Source organism: Scylla paramamosain, chromosome 7 (assembly GCF_035594125.1).
Source record: "Scylla paramamosain isolate STU-SP2022 chromosome 7, ASM3559412v1, whole genome shotgun sequence".
Classification (NCBI taxonomy): Eukaryota; Metazoa; Arthropoda; class Malacostraca; order Decapoda; family Portunidae; genus Scylla; species Scylla paramamosain.
Window position 1 is genome coordinate 2,066,996 of NC_087157.1, and position 24,347 is coordinate 2,091,342.

Consider the following 24,347-nt stretch of genomic DNA (forward strand, 5'->3'; position numbering starts at 1 on the left):
ATCTTCCCTCTTACCAGACTTTACCTGAGGCCCTTCCCCTTCCCTCACCTTCCTTCATAACGCCACCTAATCCAGGCCTCTTCTTCCGTCATCTTCCTCTCTCCTGTGCGTTTCCTCCTAACACCACTTTTGCCTTCCTACAGGCTTAAAAATGCAAGTTACCCAGGGATCCCAGACTGAGGTAGCTACGTCATAAGCACTACACCACGTTTCTTGTTGCTTCCTTCACCTGAGTTTTGTTTACTTCCTTTCTCACCTCTCTGTGTCTATCTGCTCTCCTCTCCTGTCCTCACAAAACCTCTTTCCTTCGCTCTCTTCTTTGTCTATGTTGATCTACTGCACTTCACCCTAGTTCTTGTCACTTCACTTCTCACCTCCCTGTGTTTATCCTGTGTCAATCTGAGTTTCTGTCCAGTCCTTTCATCTTCCCTTCGCCCTTCTTGTTTCTGTTGGTCCTCTCTCATATCCTCTTCCGTTCACTCTTCTCACTGTTTCTGTTACTGATCCTCTTCACCCCAGCCCTTCTCATCTCCCCGTCTGTATCTGATTTCCTGTCTGTCCCTCTCAGACTCGCTCCCCGACCTCCTCCATGTACTCAGTCCTCGTGTCTGGCCCGCGCTCACCTACTCTCGCTTCTTCATTGTCTTGCTGGGTTCATGGTCGGTTCGATTCTCTTTTGACGGAGACAACAGCGCTGCTTCAGGCTTTGTCCCTCTGATGAAGATGCCCCGGAGAGGGAGAGGGATGGATGGCTAAGAGAGGAGTGAGGAGGAGGTGTGTATAAGTCGAGAGGTCCCTGAATTATTTCGGTAGTGGCAGGGTTTGTAGCGGCGATAGTGGCAATCCCGTGTGCTAAGGAAAGGGAGGTTTGAAGGACCGTGTGTATGTGTGTCTTGCCTACTTTGCGTAATTTCTCTCTCTCTCTCTGCCACTGATGGAATTTCTCTCTCTCTCTCTCTCTCTCTCTCTCTCTCTCTCTCTCTCTCTCTCTCTCTCTCTCTCTCTCTCTCTCTCTCTCTCTCTCTCTCTCTCTCTCTCTCTCTCTCTCTCTCTCTCTCTCTCTCTCTCTCTCGGCATCATCACAGGTGAGCGCAGACAGAAGGAGGGAGGGAGGGAGGGAGGGAAGGAGGGAGGGAGGGAGAAAGCTGCAATACGCTCATTACAAAAGATGATGCGCAACTTTTCTCGAGTCCATTTTCTTTTCTGCTATTAATTGTTTTCTTTCGTCAAATTGGTTTTATTTGTCCTCATATTGATGTTTGGCGGTGTTTTGCTTTTATGATTATGTATTTTTTTGTGTTGCTTTCGTTGCTTTTATGTTCTTTTTTTTTTTAAATGATGCATATTCAGTTTTGATGAATTATGGTTTTATTTCTTTTCAGTTTTCGAGAGATCCCTTGTTATTGTCTTTCCGTCCTTTATCTGTTGTTCTTTCCTTGGTATTAAATGAACTGGATACAAGTGAACTCAGTAATTTGAAGTTCTTTCCGTGTATTGTTAGCCATTAAATAACAATATATAATTTTTTTTTTATCCTCTTACATTAAAGTTTTATAATGTTCACGTAATTTTTATGTTATTTTTTATCTTCTATTCTACCCGCAACTTTTTTTTGTCGTGAAGAGGGAGTGTGAAGGGTGACAACAAAGGGGTGGAGTGTGGTGTGGGTGTCAGGGGTCTCCAGGGACAGAGGGACGCTCCTTGGCTGTTTTTTTTTTCTGTCTTAACTGTAGTGTTGCTTTTTTCCTTTTGGTGATGGCGAGGGTACAGGCACGGGAGGGAGGTGAGGAGTGTGGAGGCGTGGAGGCTATGTCAATATGTCAATGCTGTGGATATGCTGTGGCCTCTGTGCAAGTAGGTAGTGTTCTGGAAATAAAAGAGGTATAGCTAGAGTTTTTTGTATCTGTTTGTTTTGTTATTTTCTTTTCAGATTCTAAAATGTTCGACTGTTTTTCTCATTCTTAAGATTATCCGATTTTTTATGCATTTTTTTTAAATTTCATGTACCAGTTTTCTCTAATTTATTATTTTTTTCTGATGCCTCTTCTGTACCACGTGTTTTGTTTTTACTTTGCATTTTCTTTGTCTTATTTTTTGTATTTTCATCGTTTACCTGCTTCACGTGTCTTTATTTCTTGCCTTTTTTGTCTTTTCTTGCACCTTTTTTGTTTTTCCTGTGTTTTGTGTCTCCTTTGTTGTATATTTTTTTTCTGTGTGTTTTAATTATACTCTCCTTAGTTTTCCTGTGTGTGTGTGTGTGTGTGTGTGTGTGTGTGTGTGTGTGTGTGTTTTTCTTTTTTTTATGTGTTTTATCTCGTGTGTTTTGTTGTTCATTTTTCCTTGTAGCTTTACTCTTGTGTCGATTCCTCGCCTTTTCTTGTCTTCTTTTTTTTTTCCCTGTTGCTTTTCCGTGTAACATTTTATATTGTTTTTTTTTTTTCCTGTACCTTTTTAGTTCAAGCGTATTTTTCTTATGTCCTTTTTCCTTGTCCTTGTTTACTGATTACTTTTATTTTTCCAGTACCGTGTTTTTTTTTTTTACCTTTTTTGTATCATATTTTCTTGTGCTTCTTTGTATATATATATTTTTTTCAAGTGTTCTTTCTCCTTGTGTGTTGTTTCTTCCCTTATCCTTTCTCTCTGCGTCTTTCTTTCTTCTACACTCAGGAAGGGCCTGTGGGTGAAGACGGGGTCGCTGAAGGGATGTCCTTAAGGTGTGTAAAATTAAAACATTATGATGCGTCTCGTTGGCGTCTCTCTCTCTCTCTCTCTCTCTCTCTCTCTCTCTCTCTCTCTCTCTCTCTCTCTCTCTCTCTCTCTCTCTCTCTCTCTCTCTCTCTCTCTCTCGTGTGCTGCATCAGGGCGTGTTTGTGGCTCATTCAGGAGGATTCCCTTCCCATTAAGGTGATGATGGAGGGATGCCTATTGTCTCGAAAAGAATCTCTCTCTCTCTCTCTCTCTCTCTCTCTCTCTCTCTCTCTCTCTCTCTCTCTCTCTCTCTCTCTCTCTCTCTCTGGAAGTGTAGTGTTTTTTTTTTTTTTTTTTTTTTTTGCTTTTTTTGCCCCTAAAGGGTATATATTTTTTTTTCTTCAGCTCCACTTTTCCTTGGCGTATCTTCCTGCAAATCAATCTTCATTAACAGTACGAGTAAATGGATGTCGCTGTTGTCACTGTCTGACTCTCTCTCTCTCTCTCTCTCTCTCTCTCTCTCTCTCTCTCTCTCTCTCTCTCTCTCTCTCTCTCTCTCTCTCTCTCTCTCTCTCTCTCTCTCTCTCTCTCAACACCCATTTCCTGTATTTCTCATTTTTCCATTAATCACCCTAAGGTGTGGAACGCATTCTCATTTGCTTTCCCTTTGGCCTTCTCTTCCTCCTCCTCCTCCTCCTCCTCCTCCTCCTCCTCCTCCTCATCCTCCTCCTCCTCCTCCTCGTCCTCCTCGTCCTGCTGTCCCGCTTTGTTACTCATTATTTTTTATATATTTTCTTTCACCCTTTCTTCGTTCTATTTCTTCTCCCTCGAATTTCTCATCGACAATAAGCTCTTCCCATCCAGCTGGTCCTCACACACACACACACACACACACACACACACACACACACACACACACACACACACACACACACACACACACACACACACACACACACACACACACACACACACACACACACTCTCTCTCTCTCTCTCTCTCTCTCTCTCTCTCTCTCTCTCTCTCTCTCTCTCTCTCTCTCCATTTACTCTATTTCCTCCCCCTCTTTTCTTATAACTTTGGCATTATATTCCCTTCCTCCATTCTCGTTACTTTTTTTATCACGTCCTTACCTCTTATTTTCTTTCATAACTACCTTCTCTTTCCTTCCTTCTTTCCTTCCCTTCTCTTTTTCTTTCTTCCGTACTTCTCTTCCTTCCGTTCTTCATTTCCTCTTTCTTTCCTTCCTTTCCTCGTACTTGCATTTGCGGGATAAACGAATCTGCTTACCCTCCCCCTTGTCCTGACCCTCCCTTCCTCAGCGTATTCAATTCTGGGCTTAATTTTGTCTCCTCTCACAATTGTACGTCCCACTCACTAGCCGCCGCTGCCGCAACACGAGGGAGACCTGCTGATCCTGTGTTTAAATGGAGCAATGACAAATGTTCCCACCATTATAGTTAATTATCTTTTCAGGGAAACAGTGAATTAGTGTCGACTGATGGCAAGATGGATGGTGCGGGTGACGAAGATGGATAGAGGGGTAAGGATGAATTAGGTAATTAGGAGGAGGAACAGGCGAAGTTGCGAAAGTGTCAAGGAAGGATACAGAAGAAGATAGTTTTGTTTTATGTTGCAGACTGGTGAAGGTCAACGAAACTGAAGAAAACGGAACAATGAAGGTGCCGCACCCTTAAGAGGACAGACTGCAAGGAAATACAAAGTCACGTTCTGCAGTGGAAGAATTGCATAAGAGACGAGTTTAAAGAGAGAGCCTGGTGGAGATTGATATACTACAGTGCAAATCAGCCACCTCATTATAAACATACTTAGAAAAAAACTTAATTGATATTGGCTAGCGTGTCTGAAATTCAGTAACGTAAGCACTAATACAATACTGTCTTTTTGTCTACGTTCATTGTGTCTGTGATTAATATTTTCATGGTGGAGTGGCGGAGTGAAAAGAAGAAAAAAAAAACGTTTAGTAATCCTGAACGTTTTTATTTATTTTTTTTTAACAGCAGGCGTTATTGAAAGCTTGATTGATTCACTAAAGGTGCAAATGAAGATTGATGATAATGAGATTTAAGTTATGGACGATAGATAGAACAAAAATAGCAGACAAAAGAGAAAATTTGGGTCTCACACCTGCGTCCACACCTGCATTGCCCTAATTAATGACTGCACGCAACATGTATCACGTTTGGAGATTGATTTTTTTTTTTTTTATCCCGACAGGCGCACATTACGTAGCTCTCTCTCTCTCTCTCTCTCTCTCTCTCTCTCTCTCTCTCTCTCTCTCTCTCTCTCTCTCTCTCTCTCTCTCTCTCTCTCTCTCTCTCTCTCTCTCTCTCACACACACACACACACACACACACACACACACACACACACACACACACACACACACACACACACACACACACACACACATTATTATCATTATTATTACATAAGACCCGATAGAGAGAGAGAGAGAGAGAGAGAGAGAGAGAGAGAGAGAGAGAGAGAGAGAGAGAGAGAGAGAGAGAGAGAGAGAGAGAGTAATAAAGAAAAATGAGGACCGCCAGTGTAGCCGAAATTAAAGTAGGAAAAATCAAGAGTTCTCATCATAATATATCTTTTAAATCTTCACCTTGATGTTCCTCTGGCAGTTAGCGCGGATTGGTGATGGAATTGCTGCAGACATTGAACAATTAGATAGTAAAAGCCAAATTGGAATGGGGAAAAAAATATACATATACCCGGACATGGTCTAACGAAATAAGTGTTGACCTAGACCACACGCTGGCAGGATTACAAGACGTTCCCTCGCATGTATTTGAAAGGTTTGAAAGTTAAGGATCAAGGGGATTCAGTTTCTGCATACTTTTTTCTTGCATAAATGTTTGAAATTCAGTATTATTTCGATATGGACATAGATAATAATTTTCCTCCCTTACATCTCAAGGAAGAACCAAATATTTTTCGCGAGACTAGCCCCACGCCAAGGTGACCACTTAAAACCGGTATTGTGATAACACCTCCACCTTTGTGTACATTAACTTGTGCTACATTCGCGGTCTGTTGTTTATTTTCTTACTATTTTTGGAACGCCACTTCTCTTCTTGTAAGCTTTTCCTCTTCCTCGGTCAAACCAGCTGCGTGAGGCGAATGACAAACCTTTTTTTCTGTTCAAGTTTTAAGGTTCGAACCGAAGCTTGCTGTGGTCTGTGCACGTGCAATGATTGTTATGTTGTCGGGGGTTGCACCTTTATCTTTCCACCAACAGAATTTTTTTTTTTCTTTTGCTAAATGTATCTGTGCTTTATAGCTGTTATTTTTACTGACTAATTTTTTTGAACGACCCATTTTCCAGAGTGAGACACGAGTAGAATATTTTGCTTAGATTTCAGTGTCCACCACGCGACTATGAGCTTTGACTGTCATCTTCCTCTACTATCCCACCAGATGAGCCTTCAGATGTCCTGCTCGTAATCCTCATGACCTTGAAACACAACACTCATCACTCTAGGTCTTCGCCGAGTCCCGTTCACTATGTTATTTGAATATGATCTCAGTTGTTGTCCTCTAAATCGATTTAAGTTAATACAAGGTTGCATTGTCACTGCCTTCGCACACACGTGACTGGGATGGACCCTGGTTCGTCTTGGTACCTATCTAGGTAATTAGACTTCAATATCGTTTCGCTATTGCCATCGCTCGCATGATTATCGTCGCCAACCGCATCGTTATCGTGGAATCGCATCGTTATCGTGGAAACTGGAATCGCATCGTTATTGTGGAAACTGGAATCGCATCATTATCGTGGAAACTGGACTCGCATCGTTATCGTGGAAACTGGAATCGCATCGTTATCGTGGAAACTGGAATCGTATCGTTATTGTGAAAACTGGAATCGCATCGTTATTGTGGAAACTGGAATCGCATTATTACTGTGGAAACTGGAATCGCATCGTTATCGTGGAAACTGGAATCGCATCGTTATCGGAAACTCGTATCGTTATGTTCTTGAAGCGCATCGTCAAACTACTTATCATTATTTCGTCTTATATACTGTATACATAATTCTTATATGGTAACAAATCCAACAGTATAAGTCTTCTGTGATAAAAAGTCCAACAAGGTTCCTTCTTTACTTTCTTCTTCTTCTCTCTCTCTCTCTCTCTCTCTCTCTCTCTCTCTCTCTCTCTCTCTCTCTCTCTCTCTCTCTCTCTCTCTCTCTCTCTCTCTTTCTCTCCTTAAATCTCTTCATTCTTAGCATTCTCCTTTCTTTTCCTTTATTTTCCCCCTTAAATTCTTCCTATGATTGGAATATAAATCTCTTGTTCACAGATCATGGTCTTACAGCACATGTACCTCAGTCTTAACTTTTCATTTTGGGAGATCCAGGTCTGGTGTGGGGATGGCCACTGCATATGCTCCTCAGCTTATCGGTAATAGAATTCTGTTCCGCCAGACCTTCGTAATAGTACGCTTTCTCTTCCTACTTTGATGGATGATTCGCATTATTCATACTCATTTAGCAAAGTTCTCATTTCACAACAAATGTATGATTCGTGAAAGGTTTCTATAAAACGCTTAGCTTTTGGTCTTGGCTATAAGTTTTACCTTAGCAAGAAAAATATGATCTTCAGTACGTCTACATTTCACTTCCTACACCAATGAGTGATATGGTATTCTAAACAACTAATTATTCTTAAATAATCGCAGTCGACTAAACTAATGTACATTGAATATTTAGGCGAGCTGCCATTTAGGGAGAATTTCAGGTGAAAATTCCATACATCACCTCTTTCTTGTTTGGCTTCCGTTAATTAACGTTACGTATTGTCTGGTTTAGTTCACTCTTCGGTCATATACTTAAGTAAACGTTTGTCCACCGCTGATTAGTTTCCGATGTGTGTGAGATAGTCTTTGTAAATCCTTAAACACACACACACACACACACACACACACACACACACACACACACACACACACACACACACATATACACAGTGCAGCGTGTGCCACTGTAATGGTTACATGCCTCGCGCTGCACCAGTGAAGCCGCGGAGGAGTTATTTATGTTAGACCACCTGTTTACTTTATGGCTGCTCTTTGTAACTGTGCGTGTGTGTGTGTGTGTGTGTGTGTGTGTGTGTGTGTGTGTGTGTGTGTGTGTGTGTGTGTGTGTGTGTGTGTGTGTGTGTGTGTGTGTGTGTGTGAACGCGCGCGATTGTTCCCGTATATCCTTCCGTGACATCCATTCGCACAGCATATTAGAAGCGTCACTATTTAACAACACAATTACAGCAGCCTGACATAATTTCACCTCGCTTCTCAGTAACCTGGGCACGTGGACGCACCTCACAAGAGCGTAACTCTGTGCTGGCGTGAGTGGCGGTAGGAGAGCTCCCTGGCCTTGCATGGAGTGTGAAATACGGAAGCCACAGATCCGTAGATATCACTGAATGCTTCTGCCGCCCCGCCAAAGGCAACACGTAGTGGGAAATAACGCCACTCTGCCTCGGAAATGTTGGAAAACCGGGTGAACAAAAATACGTGACCAGCAAAAGGAAAATCTAGGATAGTTTTCGTGTCCAGTGATATTATGTAGATTGCTTTAAGTTTCGTGTGTGTGTGTGTGTGTGTGTGTGTGTGTGTGTGTGTGTGTGTGTGTGTGTGTGTGTGTGTGTGTGTGTGAGTGTTTATTTACTTTTCTTTTTTGCCGTTCACGTCTGATCTTTTTCTTATATAAACAAGTGTTGCTCGCTCTCATTTAATTTCACTATTCCGTTTTGTTCGACCTCGCATTTTGTTTTCTCAGCCATTCCTTGCTCAGCTGCTGCTTCAGTATTCACTTTGTTTATCACGGGAACTTATTACATCCCTCCCTGCCTGAGTGTTCAGCGTGCGGCAGCGGCCCCCTGCAGCTGCACCGCCTGGCCTTCTGCTGCATCATTACAGCTGTGGTGCTCGTGTGCATTTGTTATCGATGCTGCGCTCATACTCTCTCTGTCTCTCTCTCTCTCTCTCTCTCTCTCTCTCTCTCTCTCTCTCTCTCTCTCTCTCTCTCTCTCTCTCTCTCTCTGTAATCCCCATCGTCATAAACTTAATTTCTTTCCCTGAAACGCCAATAGCCATGAAACCCACGAGCCTGGTCCCCATAGATCCAGGTAGGCTGAGGGTGCGGGGAGGAGTTGATGGGCACGGGTGGCTGTTAAATCCTCAAACATCCAGGGCAGTGTATCCATTGCCATTCATATCAGAGTGTATTCATATTTCAACGTCCGCATTAATTTTTCACTCATGCGTATGTTCCAGAACGTGGCGTGGGATTTAGATTCAAGGCGTGGTGCGTGTTCGTCATATCCCGGGCAGATATTCATGGTAGGAGTCTCCGCGTTGCTTTGGTTAAATCATGCACCAAAAGGAAGCCTGGATCTTTCTATTCCTTTACGTAGTGGTTCCCCGTAAAGCCCAAGGGATCAAGAGGGCGAGGAGCAGTGATAGAGAACAGGCAAAGGAGTGTGGTAGGAGTGGTGCTGCAGTGGACTGGGTGGTACATAGGAGTGGGGTAGGACTGGTGCAAGGGAGTGAGTGGTACGTACAAAGGGTCGAGATGTGAGGTTAGTTTAGGCAAAGGTGTGTAGAAAAACGAACTTCTTTCTGTTTGCATACATACTCACTCAATGTACGAGTAGTTCATTCTCCACGAGTGTGAAAGGTTAATTTAGACCTCCGTCAAATTTCATTATGGGGTAAGCCCCTTCACTCCCCTTCCTCTACACTTACCCTCCTCCTCCTCCTCCTCCTCCTCCTCCTCCTCCTCCTCCTCCTCCTCCTCCTCCTCCTCCTCCTCCTCCTCCTCCTCTTCCTCCTCCTCCTCTTTGCTGCCCCCGTCGTCGTCGTCTTCATCATTCTCGTTCTCTTTCTCCTAGTCCTCCTCTAGCTCCTCCTTGTTCTCTTCGTCTCCTCCTCCTCCTCCTCCTCCTCCTCCTCCTCTTGTCCCTGTTTGCCTTGTCGCCTCTTTGTACTCGTCCTCCCTCCTTCACGTCTTCGTACTCGCAATCCTATTCCTTCTCGTCTTCTTTGGCCGCTTCCATCTCACCTTTAGGTTAAATTAGATTGAATATTTTATCACAAACAGTCACTTAAGGGGTAGTAAATCCACTGCTGTATGTTTTCCCCTTGTATTCCTCCTCCTCCTCCTCTCCCTAACAGCCACACAAGAACCAGAGCTGCTGCTGCTGTTGTTGTTCTCGTTAGCGTTGTCCTCCTCAGCTTCATGTCCTCTTAGTGCTCCAGCTCCCATTGGTCAAGCAGGACCTAGGCGTGACCCATGCGGTGGATTTGAAGGTGGCTGAGACCTCTTGTATTGACTGTGTGTGTGTGTGTGTGTGTGTGTGTGTGTGTGTGTGTGTGTGTGTGTGTGTGTGTGTGTGTGTGTGTGTGTGTGTTTTCCTTCTTAATCCCCGATATTAACTACACACCTGTTGAGCAATGTGCGTGTTGACATGAGGCTGAGGAAAACAGTCATGTTGGAAAATCCGTCACGGCAGACGTGGCGGCGGCGGCACGGTGAGCGACACGCCTTGACGCCTTTATTGAGTGTCTGGACAAGGCCGGCGTGCACCTGGCCTACGTGTTGCTGGTGTTGTCTCGCCCGGCGTCTGGGCGAGAGGGAGAGGTGGGATGGGGTGGCGTAGGGTGCGAGAGGGCTTCTGATACCTGGAAGTGGGTGGGATGGGGAGAGAGAGGCGAGTTGAAGAGTGCGTCCGAGTGTGTGGGAGTGCTGGATGGGGCGCAGCTTGTGGTGCCGCTGAGAGCCTTTGGTGGATTATTTTCTTTGTATGTCAGTCTGGTAATATGTTTTATTTTTAGTCTGTCTGGTCGCAGGGTTGTCTGGCTCTCTATTTTTTTGTGTGTGTGTGTTTTTGTGCCTCTTTGTTCTTCTGTCTGTCTGTCTGTCTGTCTTTGTCTGTCTGTCTGTCTATGTGTGTGTGTGTCTTTCTACGTCTGTCTGTCTGTGTGACTGTTTAGGATTCTGACTCGGTTTTGTCTGTCTGGCTTGCTTGGTTGTCTGTATGTCTACTCTCTCTCTCTCTCTCTCTCTCTCTCTCTCTCTCTCTCTCTCTCTCTCTCTCTCTCTCTCTCTCTCTCTCTCAGGATGGAAAGAGGATTCAGGTCACCACCACGGCAGGGCGAGTAGCTGTCAAGGAGTTGCAGTGTCCCTCAGACCGTTCAAGTAATGAGGAACCTAATTTGCGTAAATAGAACTCGTGTCTCGCAGAATTTGACGCTGAATGGATGTATTTATCGTGACCTGTTTCTTCCTCCTCTCTACTTTTGTGTCGCTTCATTTTCTTCTATAAATACTAGTTCCTGGTGCGAGTATAGCCACAACACTTCACGTTTCCTATACTCCTCCACTTGAACGTTGAACAGTTTTCCTTACGACAGTTGCTTTCTCCTCAGTTCTTCCTTCATCTTTTCGTCTGTCTTTCTTGAGTCTCCCCGCGTTTCTCCAGTTTTCTTTAATTCGATCGTCTTTAAGTGTTGTTGTTCTGTTGAAGTATTAAGTTCCCTCTTCGCTTTCTTTCTCTCGTCTTTATCTCGTTCGCGCTTTTCTTTCTTATTTATATATTTCTTTTCTGGTCTCTCTCTCTCTCTCTCTCTCTCTCTCTCTCTCTCTCTCTCTCTCTCTCTCTCTCTCTCTCTCTCTCTCTCTCTCTCTCTCTCTCTTACCTTTTCATACAATCTTTCTATATCTTTCTTTGTCCACCTCCCTCATTACCTCACTTCTCATAAAATATTCATCATAACAGCACACACACACACACACACACACACACACACACACACACACACACACACACATATTTACCTTACCTTACTGTACGTTACGACTTATTTGGACTTTCATACCGTCAGTTCTTGGTGGACATCCCTTTTCAGACCTCACCATCTCGCCCCTGCGCCAAGCCTAACAACACCATTACATCTCTCCACTGCGAGCCCCTGAATCCCATTGCCTCCCCTGCATAAGTTAATTTGGCTTGTTTTTTGGCGTTAATGAGACAAGGAGTGACAACAGCTGTGGGAGAGAGAGAGAGAGAGAGAGAGGGAGAGGGAGAGGGAGAGGGAAAGAGAAAGGGGGAGATCTGGATGATAATGTTTTGTGTGTAGTATTTTTGGTTGTAAAAGGTTGAATGTTTATGCATCACTGAACGGAACGAGAACCAGAAAGAAACAGAAAAAAATATATATACGAGCGGAGGGATAATGAAGTAAAATGAGAAGATTACATATAAAAAAAAAGAACGATACAATGCGGACGGAGAGATAAGGATGCGAAGAATTAGGGAGGAGGGGATGGGGAAAAGAATGATGATAAAAAAAGAAGGGAGGGAGAAAGAAAGGAAGGAAGGAAGGAAGGAAGGAAAAAAGGAAGGACCAGCGCTGTGCCTTCCTCCTACTCGCTTGGACTTAACTTAATTGAAAAAAACTACCTCGAGTTAACGCTCAAATCTCTGCACTCAATCCCTTCTAATCTCCGCCTGAAATAGACCTTTTGCCGGACTTTTTTTTTTTCCAGTCTCTCCCACCTCCCTGCCTCCTGCCCTCACTCCCCGCCTCCCTCCCTCCGCGCTTCCCTCCCTCCCCGGGCTGGTCACATGATGGGGTTGCTGCTCTGCATAAAATATTAATCTTCAGTCAGTCCGAGGCGTTTGAGTTGAGTAATGCATGGTGAGTATGTTTGGTACGAGACTCCATTTAATGCCTGTTTGTGTGTGTTTGCGTGTAGCTGTGTTTGTTTGTTCGCTTTTCATTCTCATCAACATGTCATTTAGTCTCCACATAAATGTTTCTTAACTCCTTGCTTCTTTAATGCGTAGTCCTGTTGTGTATATTGATTTGTTGTGCTTGTTGTTGTTTTTGTTGTGTTGTTGTTGTTAATGATTGCGATAATGATGATTGTGAAGTTTGTGTTGCTATTGTTCATGATAATTGTGTTTGTGTTGATGGGGATAAAGTTTTGTTTTTGTGGTTAATGATGGTGATGCTGCCGTCACTTGTGCTGTTTTTCTTTTTTTCTTTTCTTTTTATTGATGATGGTGCTTTTGTCATTACTGCTCCTCAGATGTTGTTACCCTAGAGGTGCTGAGGTTTGTTGAAGTTTTGTTGTTCTTGGTGTTGTTTTGTTGTTGTTACTGTCATTTTTGTTATAGTTGTTCATGATAGTAAAGGTAATTATGTAGACGGTATTCATAATAATAATAACAACAACAACAACAACAACAACAACAACAACAACAATGATAATGGTAATAGTGAGTTGCAATACAATTATGACAAGAATAAAAACCATAATAATAAATCATTTAACTTGTTGCCGAACACCGCTCTGAAGAAAACTCCATCATAATTTTGAGGAACGAGAAAACGCTAAGAAAACTTTGTTCCATTATTTTTACTGAGTGAAAAATAAGAACACAATTTACCCAAGCCTTTTACCAACCGTAGTGAAAGTCTAGTATAATTTATCACATCAATAATTTAGTAATCTTCTGTATTAAAGCACATCCACCGCCTGTGTGTGTGTGTGTGTGTGTGTGTGTGTGTGTGTGTGTGTGTGTGTGTGTGTGACCTTGACGTTCTTGCTATTAACTCTTAAAGAAGAAGTGACAGGACCAAAACACCCCAGGAATGCGTTATGACCTTAATATATCACACGCCCAGAAGACGAATGGTTGTCGTAAATTCAGAGTTACTCCTCTCACGACACTTTTTTTTCTTTTCTTGCTAAGGATCCAGCGAAGAAAATATGAGCATGATATTACTCTTGCAATAATTGTGGAGACATTAAGCTAGACATCTCCTCTTGCTGGTGCAGTTTGGCGTTTATTACTGAACATTATCGTTACTCTTAGGATCTCACGTCGGGTTTCTCACTCCATTAATTTTAACAATGGTGGGTCGTGTGTGTGTGTGTGTGTGTGTGTGTGTGTGTGTGTGTGTGTGTGTGTGTGTGTGTGTGTGTGTGTGTGTGTGTGTGTGTATATACTGCGATAACATTTCGACGATTGTCACAACACACTTCGTCTTGGTATGCAAATTTCACGCCACCACTGCCTGCCTGGACTCACTCGTCTTCCACACGCTAAATTCTTCATCATCCACCTCAGCCACGGCCGTGAGTCCCCTTCCTTCTCTCCTTTTCCCTTTTATCAGAATTGCCTATCGTTATGGTGCGTTTAACTAGCAACTTTTTTTTCCTTCTCTACATCACTTTTCTACTAAATTTGCTTTCTTATTACTTTCTCCGTACCAGCAGTTTATTCCCTTTTACATACTACGTAGCTAGTTGTTGAGCCTCTTGTGTTTTTACTAACCATTTCAGCTTTCTTTCTTTCAACAGACATAGGAGGAAATTAAACCAAAACAAGACAGGAAAAGAGTCAGTTAGGATTGCGAACAAGAGGAGGAAAGGGAAGGGGAAGAGGAAACGGTGGAATGTGGAAGAGAGGAAGTTAAAAGTAAATAAATAAGGCATAATGGAGAGAGAGAGAGAGAGAGAGAGAGAGAGAGAGAGAGAGAGAGAGAGAGAGAGAGAGAGAGAGAGAGAGAGAGAGAGAGATTGTGTAAGATGCATTAAAAATTTAAAAGAGTGAGAAAGAGTAGGAGAGAGGTTTACAGGAGTTTGAATTGAGGCGCAAGAACAGAGAGGCAGGAAGGAGCAGGAAGACACAGCCTGGTGAAGCGCCTTCCTCTACTTGCAGACTTCTATGATTTGCAGTTTTGCTTAAATGATGCGACCGTTTTTTTTTTTTTTCTGTAGATGTTACGGAAAATTTTGTTTATTTCCTTATGCAACATCTATATTTTCACTGCCTTCTGATGCGTCTAATGTGTGAAACCATGAAAACATAAGGAAGCTCCAAGAATCCAACAGGCTTGCACTTGGCACATCATGCATATCCATAAATTGATCTAGTCTTTTAAAGCTCCTACTTGACTCTGCCACAACAACCTGATGGTTGAGTTTGTTCCACTAACCTGTAGCTTTATTTGAGAACCAGTTTTCCGACCCCAATCTAAAAGCAACTGAACTATTTAAAAATCATTTCATGTTGTATTGGTTGACTGTGTCGCTAAAATTATTATGCAGATTTTCTGCGTTAGTATTATTTCACAGGGATAATTTTGGCGTGGTTTTAATACCACCACGAATTAAGCCCCAGATCTACGCGTGCCAGACCCCGTGGTTGATATGGGAGGCAGCAGAGGTGCAGTGAAAGGGGGGAGGCACTGACCAGCGGCGCAGGAGGGACCTGCATACGACTAAGTGTCCTTAATGTGATCATGAAGCAGTTACAGCTGACTGCAGCGAGAACTCTCAAAATAGAAATAGAACTGGCTACGTTTTACGCTTCCTTCTGCCTTGCGCCTCGGGACGCTAATGTAAAAATGTAGTGTAGTTCCAGACGTGAAGGCTCTTGCCCACCGTGCCTGCCTGTGCCTTGTGGACGCGAACAACTCGGAACAGAAGAGTTGAAGCTCGCTTTCAGTATAAGTCATGCAGGAATGAACAGTGCTTCGGAAAACGAGGCAAAACCTGTCTTATTTCTGTTCATGACTCTCCTAGTTCGTGCAAGGGAATCTGCTTGATTTTCGTTTGAAAATTCGATTCCGTGTTCCCGGGAGCTATCACAGTCCGTATTTTTTTTTTTTAACTCTTTCTCTTTGACTTGTACACTTGAAGCGAAAAGTCTCAATGAAGCCCTACATAAAGTACTTTACAGTTGGTGATCTATAATATATCCTGAAACATTGTTACTGACTTTCCTGACATGCTGATACACTGACGTTATTTTATTAACGAAAACTCTCAGGTCGTGCTCCTGACTTTGATGTAACAACGAGTGATGGGTGAGAGGCTTCCTGGTCATTCATGGACGCCTGAAATGTAAGCTTCGGAGACATCACCGGTAATTTTAAGACAAAGTAAACACATGAGTTTGTTTACAGTTTAAGAAGGTTTCTTTCATAAATCAGAACGTAAGAGTATCAAATTATATTATCATTTTAGTGCACATGAATCGGTTGGAGAGAGTTCTTCATAAGCACGCCGGCCACCCGCCTGCAAGAGTGCTGCTTAAAAAATTTCGAAGGAAAGTGGTGGAGACTGCGGTGCTCAGTGTGGAGTGTGGAGTGCTCACAGGAAAGGTGTAATTTTGAATCAAGAAGGGAACTCATCCCAATAACAGCCCGCTCTGGCCTTCTCATCCTGTTGAATTACATATTTTCGCGATGTTTTCATAAAGTCTAAATTTCTTTATACCTTGTCATTTATCAGTGGGATTAGCGACGATTTGGCCTTGAGAGGGTGTCATTATTATGCCTTAATTAAGTACACAGACTGATTAAACACTTGGGAATATAGATGGACGAACCTGGAGACGAGATCGTGGCTGACTCGGGGAGCGGAGGAAGGAAGGAAGGAAGGAGGGTGCGTGAAATATCGTTATTGTTGCCAGAGTTCATGAGAAGGAAGCGAAACAGACGATGTGTCACGAATACCCAATTGACAGGAAGATGAAACATTCTGTAAAGCAAATCCAAACACGGAAAATAGAGTATAATCGTACAACAGCAAATAATCACCTACTCTCTCTCTCTCTCTCTCTCTCTCTCTCTCTCTCTCTCTCTCTCTCTCTCTCTCTCTCTCTCTCTCTCTCAAGGAAAGGACACACAGGTTACATGAAAATAAAGAAACCTATTAAAAAAACCGTGAAATTTCAAGCAGTCGCAAAGTGTCTATTTCTATTCATAATAGTGATGAACTGAAATACTTAATCCTAAAGCAAATCTTTAGAAATAATCGCCATAATGTTTGAAGGTGGAACAACTATCTTGAACTATAGATGTATTGAAACCATGCGGTCACTCAGGAAGGTTTATCATTACGTGATGCGTGGAAGTGATGGCGAGCCTCGATCATGACGACCAGGACAGAAATGGAGGACTCATTTGCCGCACAGCAGTAAACAAACTTTGTGTCAGCCGAGGAAATGAAAAGCCAGACAGCAGCGGTCGTTTTGAAGACACACCGCCATCTGAGTTGTGATGAGCTGTGATGAAGCCTGATGCACGCGTGACAGCACAGATAAAATTGCAAGTCTCTGCAAATAAACTGGCCAACCCGTTTGGAACTTTTCTGTATTGGTCTGTTTTTTTTTTTTTTTTTTTAGAGAGAGAGAGCAGTAATTAAATCCACTGAGTTTTGCTAGACGCTTTGTAATACTTATTTATAAAAACGTAATAGCATTCATTTAATCATCCACCACCTCTCAAAAAATGCTGACCGTGACTGGAACTGTTCCTAGAAGCGTGGCGTCCTGAGCCTGACGGAGACGGATTAACATGCATGAAAGTTACACGTCATGACAGCTGAAGTGTCAGTAACACCGTAGTGATAAATGGGAGGCATATATTTCATTCAGAAAGTTATGCAAAGCTCCACAACCTGAATAATAAATGTCTCGAGCGCCATAAAAATGCCATCTTAAAAATATTTAACGTGTTGGCCTCTTGATCTCTGAGAACCTACGATGTAACACAAAGATGGAAGTGAATACCCAATACAAGTCTCCCCTTGCAGATATTGTAGCAACAGTCTCCTCACAGAGAGAAACATTTTCCAGAGCTTTCGTCATCCAGGTGTGCTTGACGCGTTCCTGGAGAATCAGATATCGAATTACATGTTAAGTAGGTTTTCTGTTAAGTTCCGCGGACTTCTTTAAGCTGCTTTAAATCAAGTTTGCGTAAGTAACTTTGATCCAAACTTGTATTAAGAATTCTGGAAGTCTGACAGCGCGCTTCTTTCTTTTCCTTCTATTTTTATTTCCTCATTCACTCCTTGTCTCGCTTTTATGGGTGACACCTATGACAGTCTCTCTCTCTCTCTCTCTCTCTCTCTCTCTCTCTCTCTCTCTCTCTCTCTCTCTCTCTCTCTCTCTCTCTCTCTCTCTCTCTCTCTCTCTCTCTCTCTCTCTCTCTCTCTCTCTCTCTCTCTCTCTCTCTCTCTCTCTCTCTCTCTCTCTCTCTCTCTCTCTCTGGTGCACCTGAGCCACACGTGTTTCTTCCTTCCGACCAATTAGTAGGGCAGGTGTACGAGGGGTCGAGGCGAGCTTTCCCTTTCTTGCACACCTGAAGGAGGCTACACTAATTAGCTGAGGTGACGGGGGCCTTTGCTCGGGAGCGCTTCATGAACAAGGGTGACAGGCGGCTGGGAGGAAAGGAGCTATTTTTTTTGTGTTGGTGAAGCGTAGCAGAGGAAGAGGAAGGATGGGGGCGTGGTATTGTGTATTGTTGCTGTTGTCATTGGTAATGTTGGTGGAGGTGGCGTTAAAAATAGTGTGATTTTTAATGGGAGTGTTTTCTGTTTGTTTTCTCTCTCTCTCTCTCTCTCTCTCTCTCTCTCTCTCTCTCTCTCTCTCTCTCTCTCTCTCTCTCTCTCTCTCTCTCTCTCTCTCTCTCTCTCTCTCTCATTAAATTTTGGCTTAACTTTTTTTTTTTTCAGTAGTCTGTCTTTATAAATTATCATTATCTTTTTCTATACTTGCCATGCTTCACTAATTTTTCTCTCATATGTGCTGGATGTTACCTCCTTTTAATCATTGAGGCCCTGTTGTCATTCTCTTGCTCTGCCACCACCATCACTACCACCACCACCACGATCATCATTACAATTATGGTCACTGTCATAATTCCCTTGCGTCCCCCTCCTCCCTTTCCCTCACCTGCCAATAAACTTCTCCTCTTCGTTTACTCAGGACGAATATCGATTGTGAGCGCTGCTAATTTATGTTCCAGCCTCTTGCATTAAAAATTTGTCTGCAAACAAAATCATTCATTGTTGGTGATACATTTTCAAATTTTACTCTTTCACTTTATTTAATACACTGAGTCAGCTATTATTAGGAAGTGAAAGATAAAAATATAGGTAGACAGACTAATAGATTCTTGCTGCAAGGTCTTCTACATTCAACCTGTTCCCAAGAAGGGTGATCGCATTAACCCTTCAAACTGTTGCCCCTTGGCTTTGTTTTATGTCTATAAAGCTTCTGAGTTTGTCCCCAACATAAGGATAACCTTTAATATGCAATTCCATCATACATCCACTCCAACCGACTATCTGCCATAATGGAGGGGATCAACTCTTTCAGCTTTACTAAACAGAGTGGTGTCAAAAGCTTTCCACCTCAATAACTCCTCCTTTAACTGAGTGTTTCCAATCTCTCACTCTTGCAATATTGCTTCTCTTGCTGTTTTATAGCGATATTTTCATGCCTGCTGCCTTTCTAAACTTAAACTGCCTACCTCTCATTTCCCATGCTCTTATTGCACACGACTTTATATTCATTCTGATCCTTATTCTGTCCACACTGCTATTGCAATACTTAATCAGTCTCTTCACTCTTTCATTCTCTTCACTAGAAAACTAAGGAAGTCTCTATCTGTTTTCTTCTTTTCCTCCTTCTTACGACTTGAATAATTTCAAAAGAGGAGTATCAAGACACTTCTGGTATTAAAAACAAAAATAAACAAGCTTTTCTGGAATCTCTTATAACGTGTTATTTAGAAGCGATGTACTTAGCAAACTCTTTATCTCATTTTTGTGTTTTGCCAAACTCCTTGACACGTAAAGGAATATCACTAAATACAAAACGCTACATAGACAGATATATAGATACAGACAGGTAGGCAGGAGAACAGATGGAAATTTCTTTAGAAGTGGTCAGTAATTGGCCCATAGGGGAGGCTAGTCATCCAATGGAACGGCGGAAACTGGCGTGGCTTTTCATAGAGTAATTCTGTTTCATATTTCCCCTTCCTACTCTTGGGGTAGCTGTTCCGTCGGGATATTGCGTCCCTGTCTGTGTTAGGGCCTGGAATGGCAGCCTCCTGATGCCCTTAAGAGCACTGCTGCGGTTTCCTTTGGTCGGGTGGCGGGTAAGTGGGCGTGGGGGTGGGACAGGCAGGACTGATGAGGGAGGCACGGGAGGAGGGGTACAAATAACACAGGGAATGAGGTAGACAGGGAGGAAGGAGAAGGAGAGGTATTGTGACGCTTTTGCTGCGGGATAAGGGCCCTTGGGGGATGACGAGGGGGAGCTGTGATGCTGTGATGGTGTGATGCTGAGGCGACCAGGGCGATAAAGAAAGTGTCAGGAGATCAAGGAGGAGAGAGGGATGGGAGAGGAGGGAAAAGAAGGAAGAAGGAAGGGAAGGGAGTGAGGAAAGAGAGGGAGAATGGAAAAGGGAGGAATGAGGGGAGCAGGAGAAAGGAAAGGTGGGATAGGGGTGGGATGGGGGAGGGAGGGGCGCCACACCTGTCCCTGTTGGCTTTATTGAGCGGCCAGGTGGAAGTGGTGGGCCGCTCACGGTTATTGTTGTTTACATTTTTATTGGCGATTCTGTGTAGCCTTCATGTAAGCTTTTATGCTGGGGGTATTATTTTTGTTGTTGTTGTTGTTGTTGTAGTTGTTGTTGTTGTAGATATTATTATTATTGGTATTATTATTATTATTATCATTATTATTATTATTATTATTATTATTATTATTATTATTATTATTATTATTATTATTATTATTATCATCATCATTATTATTATTATTACTGCACATACTGAACCGCCACCACCATTACCACCACCACCACCATCACAACCACCACCACTCTTTGAGACAGCCTAAGAATGAAGAAAAAATTAACATAAGTAGCGTAGCATGAATGAAATCTATGCAAGAACAACTTAAACAAGAATAAAGAAACAGATTCACAAAGCCAGGCACACCTAGGCGGAGAGAAACACAACCAAGCCCGACACAAACGAACACTTGATGCATGCTTCATTAGAATTCCCTGTGGATCTGCGTCATCACTTGCGTCTCTCACCACAACAACCCGAGTCCCGAATGCACGAGTCTGGTGTCTAATTACTCTCCTCTTCTCACCACTATAAAAATCATCCCACGCCTTGTTATTGTTGGAGTTTGTGAGTGTAACATTAAGTAGTGCACGAGAAGAAAGGAAATCGAATACAAACATCGTAACATTGAAAAGTGTATGCTAATTCATCAATAAACGAGAAGTAGTTTATACCTTCATGTCTCAAGAGCGAACAGTTAAGGTTTTCATGGTCACTGACACTTTTAGTTGCTACTTTGTGTAAACGCCCCTGCTCTCTGCCTCCTTACATCTGATACCTCCTTGCCTCTCCGTAGCAGCGGGGCCAGTCACTCTCCTCGCTGTGTACTCTGTATCTCGGGACTTTTCCATGCAAGGCGAGACTCCCTCTGTTGCCACCGACGCATTTGTATCTTTACTCTTCGTGAAAAGGAGGCGAGTGAGGCATTCCCAAAGTTCGTCTCTCATTTATTTATTTATTTTATTTTTTATTATCATTATTATTATTATTATTATTATTATTATTATTATTATTATTATTTGTTTATTTGTTTATTTAATTTTTTGAGAAAACAACAGACTGTATGGAGAATGAAGAACAGGTTGGAGGGGGAGGGAGCTTTCTTTCTTTCTTTATTTATTTATTTATTTTCTGCTACTGAAACTAAAGATATATAAAAACCAAATCATTCCTTTATGCAGTTAACCTCATTATAAAGCAATAGATTTTAATGTAATCTTCCTCTTCCTCCTCCTCTTTACCCTCCTGTTCTTGCCTTTGCTCTTCGTTATGTATTCTTTATAGGGATGCTCCCTTCCTATCACGTGTCATCTACAGGGCGACTTTTTTACGGCACCCCTCCCCAGCCTGCCTCTACCTCGCCTCACGCCGCCCCGCAGGCTCCTCCACCACCCCAGGGAGGGAGGGCCGGGGAGAGGCGAGGCAGAAACTAATGGACAAAAAAGTTGAAAAGAAACTTGCTATACTTCTTATTCAGGTGCAGGAAGGTAAATTGAGAGAGAGAAAGGAGAAGAGGGAGGAGGAAGGCAGGAGCGAGTGTGGGATAGAGGAAAATGGTTAAATCACCTACGTGGCGAATGACTGGTAGTGGTGCTTCGAGAACACACTCCTGCACCATTAGGAAAATAACACACACCATTATAAACACACACACACACACACACACACACACACACACACACACACACACACAGATGTTACAGATGTCCACCAATATTTAAAATAGTTTCAGATCAGAACCAATTCCAAGCTGTGGCTGCCAGATGATGCTCCCTGACCTCAGCAAGGGTGACACTGAACACTGAACCTCCACCAGGAACAGCCATGTCGCGAAAATACGTCCAACAAGCCAAGATTTTATTTAGCCTTTCTGATTAATAATGACTAGTCTCTCTCTCTCTCTCTCTCTCTCTCTCTCTCTCTCTCTCTCTCTCTCTCTCTCTCTCTCTCTCTCTCTCTCTCTCTCTCTCTCTCTCTCTCTCTCTCTCTCTCTTTGCCATACGAGTAACTGTGGGATCTACTGAAACACACTTCATAATGTATATACGAAGCGACTGGTGTGTGTGTGTGTGTGTGTGTGTGTGTGTGTGTGTGTGTGTGTGTGTGTGTGTATCTAACGGTGTCATATATTATGTGTACAAGCAAGAATTATTATTTTTTATTTTAAAGAATAAGTAAGAGAGAAAATTTTCGTCTTTACTACTTTAGCTATCTTTCATAGGGGAGGCTGAATGTCTAATTAAGAGAGAGAGAGAGAGAGAGAGAGAGAGAGAGAGAGAGAGAGAGAGAGAGAGAGAGAGAGAGAGAGAGAGAGAGATGATTGACGGGACGGGAGATAGTAAGTTTTCTAATTCAAGCTACATTACTTAAGCACCAGCGGCCTGCGGGGAGTGGAGGGGCGCGGGATGAGTGCAGGGAAGGCCTATTAGCTGAGGGAGGCTGGGGCTGTTGGGGTGGACGGCTGAACACGCCTGCTGTGCACAACCTGGTAATGGCTGCCCTAAACACCACTGGGAACTGTTGACCAAGAAATTATATGTGAATTTCACGTAAAGGACGCAAAGAATCGGTGCGGTTCAATGAGCTCTGGAAAGAGAAAATAGCAAGAAAATTCCTGACATCCTGGTTTTTAGGCGTGGCCATTTTGTGTGTGTGTGTGTGTGTGTGAGAGAGAGAGAGAGAGAGAGAGAGAGAGAGAGAGAGAGAGAGAGAGAGAGAGAGAGAGAGAGAGAGAGAGAGAATGTTACAAATAAAAATAAAAATAAAGAACAAACACACACACACACACACACACACACACACACACACACACACACACACACACACACACACACACACACAGAATGAAATAAAAAAAATCAGATAGATGTAGAAGTATCTGCAAACAAAAAAAAAGACAGAGAATGAATATGCAGTGTGTCTGCTTCCCTTTTTTTTTTTTTTCTTGGTTGGGCGACTGTCACGTCTCTCTCTCTCTCTCTCTCTCTCTCTCTCTCTCTCTCTCTCTCTCTCTCTCTCTCTCTCTCTCTCTCTCTCTCTCTCTCTCTCAAAACAAAGATGTTAGTTTATTTTTTTCCCAGAGAAGTGCCAATCACACTATTTTTTCATTCTTTCCCAGATATCCATAGACACATCTACATATATCCCCTTTATCTTTTTTCTCCTCCTCTTTTTACATTTCTATATCCTGCTCCTTCTCTTCTTGTTCCTACTTCATCAATGGCTCCTTCCTCACGGGCGAATTGGATGCATTGGAATGAATAACTGCCTGGTTATCCATTTCCTCGATTCGCTGGATAGCATTCAAGGTTCCTCCCTACGGCGGCTGCCACCTCCGATCCCCACTGCTAGTTTCAGCTTTACCTCGTCTCTCTGTCTCTCTCTCTCTCTCTCTCTCTCTCTCTCTCTCTCTCTCTCTCTCTCTCTCTCTCTCTCTCTCTCTCTCTCCTCCACATAACACTGACCCTGGGATGTTTCAACAAATGTTTCCTCGTATTTCACATTAGGGAAGGCCTCCATTGGGGTCTCTGGTTTATTTTTGTGCATTTGTGTGTGTGTAAGTTTCTCGTGTTCCCAGCCGGACGTGTTATCTGTTATTTTTGTTCTCGTTTTCATTGTGTTGTTTACCTGACTGGCGTACTTTTCTTTTATCTTCTTTTTACTGTCTGTTGTCGCCACTGTAAGGTTGCTTGAGTTGAGGAGTTGCCATTACTTTCAACTTCAGTCACAAATTGTTGTTGTTTTGTGCCAGAGGAGGCAGACCGTATTTCTCTCTGATATTGTTAAGTTATTGTATCTCAGTTTCTGTCCTGGCCTTGTTTTGCGTTGTGCTTTAAACTCCTCGTTACACATTTCCCCATGAATAATTACGTATTGTGAATTGTCCCTGATTCATCATTTATTTGCCAAATTTATTTCACTCCTTGACCTGTTTTTTTTTTTTCTAATATTCTATGCAGTTGATCCGTGTATGGCAGTGAAGGCTCATTGAACACTTGCCTAAGAAGAGGTGTAAATGTCACTTTCGTTTGTCAAGTAAATTTTTTAATGTAAACGCATCGCCTTAGCAAGTTCATTTGTATAACCAATCTATTTCATCATTCTTTGAGTTTGTTACGCCTACGCATCGCCTCACCAACTTATTTATACTGAGCTTGTCTTAATTTCATTAGC

At 42.8% G+C, this 24,347-nt stretch overlaps 1 protein-coding gene across 1 annotated transcript; it reads right to left on the bottom strand.

The window, feature by feature from the left end:
* Nucleotides 1-623: 623 nt before the first annotated feature.
* LOC135102463 (mucin-2-like) lies at nt 624-22,000 on the bottom strand. The gene is made up of 9 exons (XM_064007777.1): nt 21,953-22,000; nt 20,944-21,073; nt 19,579-19,724; nt 10,320-10,504; nt 9,135-9,219; nt 8,828-8,891; nt 7,986-8,090; nt 5,325-5,368; nt 624-752 (listed from the first exon to the last, which is right to left on the bottom strand). Exons 1-9 carry the CDS (start codon nt 21,998-22,000, stop codon nt 624-626), a joined length of 936 nt encoding a protein of 311 aa, XP_063863847.1.
* Between the last annotated feature and the right edge of the window lie 2,347 nt (nt 22,001-24,347).